The following is a 10,340-nucleotide window of genomic DNA, read 5'->3' as shown; positions in this document are numbered from 1 at the left end:
GATATGATTGTGTTCCTTCCATAAATACAAATATAACAGCATTTAAAACAGAAAAGGCTCTACTACTTAAAACACGTCGACCTTCAAGTTAACTGACATTTCCTTCTACTTAACGGGCATAAAGGTATTCAGCAGTAAATTCAGCAAAGTAGTTGCATATCTCAAATCAAAGAATAAATGTTGGTTGGGTAGTCGTGGAAGAGTAGAGGGCTGCGAGAAGGGAACACGAAGATGGGTGGGAAGTGGGAACAATGGGGGACAGGAGAAGAGAGCAGTACCTCTCCCTGTCTAAATAGGTGGACATGACATAATAGTGGGTAAATTCAAGCATCATTAAAGTGGTACTCACTGCGTTGGAAGGAGATTATTGGCTGAGCATGCGACGCAGTGTAGAACTGCAATTTGGTATTAAATCGCTCGATGCCGGCACCTATATGCACCTGTACAACCATCAATATGGAAGAAGAAGAAAACTTAACATGAACAGTTGGGTTTTACGGCTGTGGTGGATACATACGAGTTTCCCAGAAATCATATTTCCGTGGCCATATTCACAATCATGTAGGGATATTCCTGAAACCAATGTGAATGCAGAAATTGTTGCTAACAGATTCTGACTGGTTGGGTCAGATATCGATATCATCTGTAATTATCCAATATTTTCATATTTTTCTGACTTCAGTGAAACAAGCTCCAATTCGCGTTCAACTAAAGAAGTTTCATTAAGAAAAAATTGTCTTGCGGATTCGGATAACTGGATGCTGCAGCTACCTAGATATGGATACCAATTTGGATAGAGAAGTTGTTTTTACCCCAACCACCCTCTAGTTCGTATTTGTCTTGTCAGGTCAGGTCGAATAATAACACATTTATTTCATGATAGGATGGTCGATCCATCTATATCAGTACCATTTACACCTGAACAAATTGACGAAATAAAACTTAGCTTTGCAATCCACAGCGTTGTTAAGTTAGATGTATATATCCGAAAAGGAAAATGGAATAATCACAAACTTTGGAGATAGTGAGAGTGTGCAAAGCGACCTTCAAAACTAATGCAGCATTTTACAACTTCGGTTTAGCTCTTTCGTCCAAGGAGTAGCATATATGCTCAAGCGCCGCGACGTGACCCTCGGCGACGGCCATGTGGACGTCGACGCCGCCCTTGGCTGAGCACGATGGCACAAACGTCATGAGCCCCTCGACGGGCAAGTCCGGCATGAGGAACGCGGATGGCGGCCCATGGCCGAGGTCAATCTGGTGGAACCTGAAACCCAGACTGCTGTCCACCTCCAGGTCCGGGCAGAGCATCGTGCCGGAGGTTGGCGCCGTCGCCGCGAGCTCCTCTCGGTTCACGTCCGCCAAGCTCCCGAAGTCCACGAACGACTGGATGTACGCGGCGTCGACGCGCCCAATGGCGTCGCGGATGGCACCTACCACGCCGCCGTAGGTCCAGCCCAAGACGTCCCGGACTTGGAGCCTCGGGAATGCCCACAGCACCATGTTCCCGAAGAAGTCCGGCGGGACGGCATGGTTGGCCCTGCCCCGGCAGTCCACGGCCACCCTGACCTGCGTGAACTCGTCGGGCTTCAGGCGGCGCGCCGCCGTGATCTTCTTCCACACGTGCGCGAGAAGGCACTGGAACGTGCTGCATGGGGCGCCGACGCGGGCCTTGAGCTCTGTGACGAACTGGGCCGTGAAGCGCAGCGTGAGATTCTTGATCTTGCACGTGGGGTGGGAGTAGGAGGAGCTACGACAGCCGTCTTCTTCTCCGCTGAACTCGGTGCACCGGTGGTCGAACGCCGGTGTCGGCACGCTCCGAGGCACGGCGGTCGCCGCGCGGTCGAGGGAAGGGGACGGGGCGGTGAAGTCGCTGGCTTGGCGAACTGCGCTGGCCCAGGTGGTGAGGAAGTTGCTGAAGGAGTGGCCGTCGGCCGCGTGGTGGTGGTGGATGATGCCGATCACGAGGCCGCCGCACTTGTACCGGTTCAGCTTGATCTGCAGCAGCGCCGCCCCGATGTTCTCCTGCGTGCCAACTGTTAGTTTGCCGGTGTCCGACCGACATTGTCCTACTGATGAAGCTAGTTACCCCCGGCGGCGGCAGTGCAGGGTACAGGCCCTCGGTGGTGGCGGTAAAGCAGCAGTCGGCGACCACGCTCGCCATATCGACAGGGACCTCGGCGTCCAGGACAAGCACGCCGTCGTTGTTGAGGTGGATGGAACGCCTGCCTGAGCGGTCGACGGCGAGCCGTCCGGCCAGGTGAGGGTACGGCGCGACAGCCCTGCGCAGGCCCTCCATGAGCGCCTCGTTGGACGGAGTCGGCGCGGGGTACACGAGGATGAGGGAAACGAAGGTGTCCATGGCGGCGCGGTCGAAGAGCGTCAGCGGGATCATCTCGCCTGCGAGCGGGTGCGGCGCCGAGTACACCGGCTTCACCATCTTGCTGGCGGTCGTCTCCATTTCTTTTCTTTTCTTTTCCGGGTAAGTCGTCTCCATTTCAACTCACGTTATAATAGAGTTGGCTTTGTTGAGATATATAGATGGTAAGATGGTTCTGCGACTTCCATATGGAATATCTGACATGAACACTGCGCTTAACTAGTGCTATATGTATCACAATCAATAGGTTGCAACAGACTTGAAGTTGAGGGACACGATTAGCTAGATGTATGCCATCAAGGACCGGCTGGGCTTCCGCTGAAGCAGCATCAAGAGCGAAAGGGATAACCTTTGCCGCCAAAAACCGTCCCTTGCCATCTCTGATCACCACCCCCGAAGCTCTGGATCCCAAGCTCACATCTCCTGATCCCAAGTTTACATCATACAGTATTTACAGTAGCAATTAGCATCAACATTGACAGCAACATAGCCTTCCGACGTCCCACACCAGGTGCTCGTTTTTGGCTGTGATTCTTTCCTTCCGACCTTGAAAAAGCTTGATACTAGAACCTGAACTGAAGTGCATGGATTCTGCATGAACATTTTGCCTTCTCCTCCACCATATATACCAGGCTGGCGACGTCAGAATTGTCTCTCTGATGGGCATCACTCTCTCATTAATTGGTCACAAGAAATTTATCATATATTGGAAGACTTGAAACTTAATTTGATATCAGCTGGATCCGAATCTGAAACATTTGATCTTCCTGAAGTTTCATTAATTCAAGAAGTTATTGATGTTTATATTTACGGCAAAGCTAAAATTCTGCCGACTGGTGGTTTGCAACAGGCGCGTACGACCTGATGGCCCTTCGATCCCCACGTAGGACGCAGGCAACCGCTCGATAATTTCTTTCACTGTCACGCACGAGAAAAAGAAAGCTCCCTGCAAGCGACCGGAACGCCCGCCGCCGCCCATCCCGCGAGCGCCGCCGCCGGCTGCCACCTCCCTCCGACCCGTACAGCCCCCAATCGAGCCCCTCAATCTTTCATCTCCATCCACGCGAGATTCTGCTCCGTCCGCGCCATGGCTGCCATGGCCGAGCTCAGCCAGCTCCGGCTGTGAGAGGAAGAGAAACGGGAGAGGGAGAAGTCCAGGCGCCCACCACCACCGGCCGCATTGACCTCAGGCTGGATCCGCTGCCCACCATCACCGCATGTGCCTCGACCTCGGGCTGCATCCGCCGCCCATCATTACCGCCGGTGCCTGCCGCTCGGGCGGCAGAGGGAGCCGTCGTGCCGCTGCTCGCCTCGCGCGTCTGAGGGAGCGGTTGCAGCAACGGCAGTTTTGGCCTCTGAAGAAATTGCAGCAGCTTGCGTGTGACGGAGTGACTGCACTTTTGGCTTCTGAATAAATTGCAGATTTGACCTCTGAAGCAACTGCACTTTGCTTCCAATTAGAATACCAAATGAGCAGCGGCAGTAACAGCTAGAACATGCGTACAAATGCATCATTTCAATCCAGAAAATTCTGTTTTTTAGTGTTCTTTTATCTGAAGAAAGTGTATGAGGCCAAGGTCTACTATTAGTTCTCAGAAAAATTAGACTTTCATTGTTCCATTCTCTCTTTGTGAAATGCAGCTTGGGTAAATTAAGAGGTAAATTTAGTTTCAACAGATAAATCCGAGGGACAATAGATGCAGTTTGTGTCAAGTAGATGTCCTATTATATTTATGAAAATGCTAAAATCCGAACCCAGATAACTTCTATGTAAATAGTATGATAATTTAGGCATCACGGAGCTGATAATTTGCATACAAACACCTAGGGGTAATTTTAACCCGGGGAATAAGTTGTTGAAAAACATCCCTGATAACTTATTTGTAAATCATATGGTAATATACACATCGAAGACCTCATAATTTAGGTACAAACAACACAAAAACTTTGACACGTGAAAAAAAAGTTATTAAAAACATACCACCGATAACTTTTCATGTAAATAGCATGATAATATAGGCTCCTGGACATGATAACTTAGGTTCAAACACCACGATGACTCTACCCCGTAAAAAAAGTTGTTGAAAATATAGTACCGATAACTTCTTTATAAATAGCATGATAATTTAGGCACCACAGAGCTGATAAGTTGCATATAAACATCGAGGGGTAATTTTAACCCGGGGAATAAGTTGTTAAAAACACCCCTGGTAACTTATTTTTGTAAATCGCATGGTAATATATACATCGCATACCTGATAATTTAGGTACAAATACCACGATAACTTTGACACGTGAATTTTTGTTGTTGTTGAAAATATACTCTCTTTGTAAATAACATGGTAATATACATTCCCGGACTTGATAACTTATGTACAAACACCAAGATAACTTTGACCCGTGAAAAAAAGTTGTTGAAAACATACTTCGGTAACATCTGTGTAAATAATAACATGGTAATATATGCCCCCGGACTTGATAACTTAGATACAAACACTACAATAACCTTGACTCGGGGAAAAAGATGTTAAAAACATACCATCGGTAACTTTTTGTGTAATAAGCATGATAATATAGGCTCCTGGACCTAATAAGTTAGGTACAAACACCACGATAACTTTGACCCGTGAAAAAAAGTTGTTGAAAACATACCACTAATTTCTTTCTCATGTAAATAACATGATAATATACACTCTCAGACCTGATAACTTAGATACAAACACCATGATAACTTTGACTCGCGTAACAAAGTTGTTTAGAAACATACTCCGGTAACATCAGTATAAATAACATGGTAATATAGACTCTCGGACCTGATAATTTAGGTACAAACACCTCGATAACTTTGACCCGTGAACAAAAGTTGATGAAAACAAAGTTTGGTAGGATCTGTGTAAATAACACAGTAATATACGCATAGCAGAGCTGATAACTTATTTAGCCCAGGCATGATAATTTTTGACCCAAAAAAAAGTATTCGAACCATGCCAAAAAAACATGGTCTCGCCATGGCGGATTTTTTTGTAAAAACAGATTTTGGATCTAACAAGCGGTCTGACCTATAAAACATTTTAAAATTTCAAAACAAAAACAATCTATGATGACATTAGCTTTTCCGCACTTTTTATGCCCGGAATCAGGGGAGAAAGCTGGAAGAAGTCATTTTTATGGCCAGAATTTTGCCTATGTAAACATTGTGGTAATTTATGTATCATATACGTGATAACTTGCATACCCAGGTGTGGTAACATTTTGCCTCAGAAAAAAAAGTTGTCGAAACATATCAACATGGGATCTAGTTCCGAAGGTCTCGTCGCGCCGAATTTTTTATATGAAAACAATTTTTCGATCGGACCGATGGTTCGAACAAAAAAACATTTTGGAAATTCAAAATATGAGAAAATCTAGAGTGATGTTATCAATTTTGTCTTACATGCATGCATATAATTAGGCATTGTATTAAGAGTCATGACATGTGCATGAAGAGAGAGAAAAACTAGTAATCACATGCATGTGAAGAAAAGTGGCTGCATGCACTCGCGACTCGCATGCATGCACGCACTAGTTAGGTCGTCCTGATTTGTTGTTTAAAATCCGAATGACTGCGCGTTAGTACAGTCCTTATATTTAATGTATCATACAGTATGTTTTTGGAAGTTGCATTTACTTATTAATAGAAATACATCTGAAGTTAACATATTGGTTTGGTGAATATCAGGTACTTTTACACTTGAACTATATCTACATATCTTCTTGGAGAGCACCTCGTACTAAATCTCTAATATCTAGCTGTCAAATTGTGTAAACGAGAGCTTCATCTAGAGTGAAAACGTGGCCGAAAACTAGAAGTGCCAAATGGGGTCTTTTGGTCTCTTGATTTGGTTTTAGCAATGTCAACAACTATCATCCAGCCGTTTATTATCTGCACATAGAATTATAGACGTAAGCTTAATAGATAAATCATACTCCCTCCGTCCGGAATTACTTGTCGCGCAAATGGATAAAAATGGATGTATCTAGAACGAAGATACATCTAGATACATCCATTTTTCCGACAAGTATTTCCGGACGGAAGGAGTATCATGTAAAGGCTATCCGAAAACAGAATTTTGTCAGCTACCTCTCCATTCATTGCTTTCAGAGCTGCACCACCAGCTTCTTCTGTGGTGTATTCTATGAAGGCATACCCTTTTGATCTTTTTGATATCCTGTCCATTATTATCTTGACTGCAATAAAGTAGTTCCTTGATATTCAGTATCCAAAAAATGGGTAATGGCTAGGCACAAACATTTCTTGCTAGTATCACAAACCTTCAACCAGCTCGCCAAATGGCTCAAAGGCTTCCCTCAGAGTTTTCTCAGATGTATAAAATGAAAGCCCTGTCATACTAGACCAAATTAGTGACACCAAAATCAAAATATAACTGATTTTCTACCACTGTATATACTTATTATGTTTAACTGTTATTTGTGTTACAAACAGGAGCAACAGAAGTTTGTGATCTCAGCGCATGTCCAAGACTCACTTGTTCCAATCTAGCTTTTCTTTATATTGAATGAAAAGTGGCGCTTAGCACGTTTAAATATCAACACTAGATCTCAAATAGGGTTGAATTGTCTGATCTACACTACTTATATTTCTACAGTACAGAAAATTGGACATATAATTTACTGATTGATTGAACTTCCCTTTGAAAGAAAAGACACAAAGACTAGTACTTCAGAACAAGGCAGAGGGCATCGTCCATCTGCAAGGTTTAAGTGATCAAACAAACAAGCTAAATACATAGATAATATATCGGATGCCCTTTACCTGTAACAAAGAGCCTTTTAGTTTTGACATCAGCCACCTGAGTAGCTTTTGAGGATTTCAAGCTATCATCACCTGAAACCACAAGAAGTCCTTACAATCTGGCTCTTTTCACCAAGCTTGCTTAGAAGCATGGAAAGAAAAATCAAGTTCTGTAAATGTACTCCAGAGTCCAGACTTACTAGGTATGCTCTTGGTTAGTGTAAGATGTAAAAGAATCAATAGACGTCAAGTTTATATCAGATTAAGACATCAGGCTAATAAATTGCTTGAAACAAGAAATGATGTCCTTATAGTTGTAGCATCCCTCGTTTTCAAGTAAAACAACAGAAAACAAAAAAGGACAAGAAGGAGCAGGGTAGAAGGATCATGTCCGAGCATGAACCTCAGAAAAGACTTGCTCATGCCTTGGATGGTTTGGACTTTGGAGTTAAGAGTAAACTGACAGCAGTGCACTTTGCTATCAAAGAACTACCAGAGGAATGAGAACAAAAAGAATAAAAATTATAAGTATTTTATATTCAAAGCTTGAATTGCATCAAGAGATTTCTGCTTGGCAATGGAACACACAATATTCACACAAATCAATAACATGATGATAGGATTTAAGTACAGGCATATATAAATGAATGGGAGATCATCAGAAACAGAAGGGATGATATGAACCTCTGTAATCTTTTTTGTCTGATCCAAAGTTTGAATCTGGTAAAACAGATATGACTCCAGGAACATCTGTTGCACGAAGCTAGATTGTTGGTATCTTAATAAAGGCAGAATTGCCAATAAATAAAATACTGAAAGAATTATCTACCCAGGAGGATAAAGCACATGATGCTCACCAGCTAGCTCCTTTGCACATTGTTCGTCAATATGACAGCAGAATCCATAATTCTCTTCCCATGAAACGTGATATATGCTGACTTGTGCATCCTTTTCACTAGGAAGTTGAAAATAAACAATTATTTGTATCACTCATAGGCACATATATAGCAAAGTATTAAGTAGGTGGCCAATGATACTCTACATACTTCCCCAATACTTTCACTAGGATCTGGGTATAGTGGTCTACCATTTGTGCTTTTGTCACAACTTCAACCCCGGGCTTCTCCATTCGGACAAGCCAAAACTCACTTTTCTCGCTAGAAGAGTTGTTACAAGCAGCATCACTGAAGCTTCCAAGGTTAACTGGTGAGAGGCTCGAGCTGAGATTATCCTTCTCTGGCACATCACCCTTAACCATCCTAACAGCTAATACCCCAGGCATCTCTGCAAATTTGAAAGATCATAAGATAACATATACAAGTCCAAAGCATGTATACTTCAAGATTTGCTTTCATGAGCAAGATGCTTTCATGAGTACTACCCGTTCGTTATTCAAAGTTGCTCCTTTCCCGGTGAATCAGTCATACGTATGACAAAATCTGACACTATAAAATTGGTCAAAGTGTACTAGTCTACTACCATACTACCACCACATGTTTGATGTCTACTACAACATACACAATTCTGAATTATTCAGAGAATGGAACAGTAAGCAACGACTCCAGTCATCATCAAACTTGTACAATTGTCACTTGCGTTACTCTATTTTCATCACAATCCAGCAGAATCGACTGCTACGCTATTAACTGAAAGCAACTATCGCCCTAGAATTGGAGCTTCCATTGAAAAAAATAGCCAATTGCTCTGCACAGACATAGCCATTCAACAACATACTTGCAAGCTTCTTCGACGCTTCCTCATCGATCTCGCAGCAGAATTCGTAGTTCCTGTCCCACGACGCGTCATATATGCACATCTGCGCCTCCTGCTCACTGCATACGTTTTTTTGGGTGGTATCAGAGATTGCAGTAAAAACAAGAGATAATCTACCTACTACCAGTGGATACAGAAGGGAAAAGTAGTAGAGTCACCTTCCCAACACTCTGGCCAGTGTGGCAACGTAGTAGTCGACGGCCTCCGCGCGGGACACCTCGCCCCCGCCCTCCGGCTCAGGCGGGTCGTCCATGACCACCACCCACCTGGAGCAACGCGGGCGGGTAGAAGAGGCGGGGAGCGGCGAGTGAGGTGACGCGGCCGCGGCGAGGCGGTGGAAGCGGCGGCGAGTGGCCCAAGGAAGAGAACAAGGGGAGATGTGTGGGATAGAGGTGGCCTGGGCCGTGGCGCCGGTGGCGGTGGAGACAGTGAGGCCGCCGCCTAGGAGGAGGGAGCGGACGGCGTCCATGTCCAGAGGTGGGAGCTCGCGGGAATGGCTGGTACCGGCTAGCAAGGAGATGACGAGCTTCGCCGTGGGCCGAGAAAGAGAGAAATATCTCGTGGAGGTGTGAAAGCTGTGGGCCGCATGCGAGCAGTGAGCCCATAGACCGCTCTAGAGTTTTTTCTTCTTGTTTAATTAATCATGAATTTAAAACCTCAAATGTTGAGGCTCACAAATTAGCAAAGCATGCATTATCTCTGGGTTTTGGCCGCCATGTCTGGTTAAGTCACCCATGAAATTTGAATTTCGTCCTCGTAAATATTGTGACGGGTGAATAAAAGCTTTATGAGTTTGTCTAAAAAAAGATAATTTGTCTCAATTGTCTCAAAAAAAAGATAATTTGTCTCAAAAAATATATAACCGATCAGCATTTTCGCAACTCTGACATCCACCCGGCAGTTGGGTTGAAGCGGGAGCGAGCCGCCACACACCACACGGCGCGGCCGCGTGGGAGCCGCGAACCCGCCGTCGGCCGACGGAAAGCGCACGTCCCAGTCACCCCGTCCCGTCCCGCCCCGGCCGGCGTCGGCGAGAAACGTCGCATGGCAGGCACTCTCCGCAACGGCGACGCGAGAAGGTGCGCGGACCACGCGTGCGCAACGCTGCGTGCGTCCACCCTGACCCGACGGCATTGCCAAAGGTAGGAAGGCCCCCTCCCCTCCGGGTTTCCGGCTCGGTCGCGCTCCGCGACACTGTGCTCGACGCATGGCCGCGAGGACGCGTGCCCGTCCGCTGTACAGGACCGCTCGGTCGCTTTCTCCACGACGAGCCGGTCGTCGCTAGTACCTACGAGTCGGCAATCAGTGAGGTTGCCTGCAGTGCAGCACCTGTCAGAGTACAGCACAGCAAGCGATGGACAGACAGACAGACAGATAGACTCGGGGCCGGCCGGG

At 45.6% G+C, this 10,340-nt stretch overlaps 2 protein-coding genes across 3 annotated transcripts; both read right to left on the bottom strand.

The window, feature by feature from the left end:
- Positions 1 to 998: 998 nt before the first annotated feature.
- Positions 999 to 3,036, bottom strand: LOC125512492 (tryptamine benzoyltransferase 1-like). Its single transcript, XM_048677589.1, has 2 exons — positions 2,090 to 3,036; positions 999 to 2,025 (listed from the first exon to the last, which is right to left on the bottom strand). Exons 1-2 carry the CDS (start codon positions 2,495 to 2,497, stop codon positions 1,066 to 1,068), a joined length of 1,368 nt encoding a protein of 455 aa, XP_048533546.1. The 5' UTR covers positions 2,498 to 3,036; the 3' UTR covers positions 999 to 1,065.
- A 2,991-nt stretch (positions 3,037 to 6,027) lies between these two features.
- On the bottom strand, positions 6,028 to 9,513 carry LOC125514500 (organelle RRM domain-containing protein 1, chloroplastic). Of its 2 annotated transcripts, XM_048679841.1 has the most exons (9): positions 9,104 to 9,509; positions 8,907 to 9,004; positions 8,219 to 8,456; positions 8,030 to 8,127; positions 7,857 to 7,922; positions 7,194 to 7,265; positions 6,692 to 6,760; positions 6,501 to 6,607; positions 6,028 to 6,302 (listed from the first exon to the last, which is right to left on the bottom strand). In XM_048679841.1, the coding sequence occupies exons 1-9, from the start codon at positions 9,412 to 9,414 to the stop codon at positions 6,195 to 6,197; spliced, it is 1,167 nt and encodes a 388-aa protein (XP_048535798.1). In that variant the 5' UTR covers positions 9,415 to 9,509; the 3' UTR covers positions 6,028 to 6,194. The 2 variants fall into 2 exon arrangements, with proteins under 2 accessions (XP_048535798.1, XP_048535799.1); XM_048679842.1 differs by lacking the exons at positions 6,028 to 6,302; positions 6,501 to 6,607; positions 6,692 to 6,760 and adding an exon at positions 6,767 to 7,128 and having other exon boundaries at positions 9,104 to 9,513.
- Positions 9,514 to 10,340: the final 827 nt, after the last annotated feature.

The sequence above is a fragment of the Triticum urartu genome, chromosome 6 (assembly GCF_003073215.2).
Source record: "Triticum urartu cultivar G1812 chromosome 6, Tu2.1, whole genome shotgun sequence".
Lineage (NCBI taxonomy): Eukaryota > Viridiplantae > Streptophyta > Magnoliopsida > Poales > Poaceae > Triticum > Triticum urartu.
This window is presented reverse-complemented; position numbering and strand designations above follow the sequence as displayed.

Excerpts from the sequence above, each read along its gene's own strand:
- LOC125512492 (XM_048677589.1), bottom strand. The coding sequence starts at position 2,497 with ATGGAGACGACTTACCCGGAAAAGAAAAGAAAAGAAATGGAGACGACC. Across the intron at positions 2,026-2,089 it reads CTGCACTGCCGCCGCCGGGG|GAGAACATCGGGGCGGCGCT; the intron begins GTAACTAGCTTC and ends GTTGGCACGCAG.
- LOC125514500 (XM_048679841.1), bottom strand. The coding sequence starts at position 9,414 with ATGGACGCCGTCCGCTCCCTCCTCCTAGGCGGCGGCCTCACTGTCTCC. Across the intron at positions 9,005-9,103 it reads CTGGCCAGAGTGTTGGGAAG|TGAGCAGGAGGCGCAGATGT; the intron begins GTGACTCTACTA and ends AAACGTATGCAG. Across the intron at positions 8,457-8,906 it reads AGCGTCGAAGAAGCTTGCAA|AGATGCCTGGGGTATTAGCT; the intron begins GTATGTTGTTGA and ends TCAAATTTGCAG.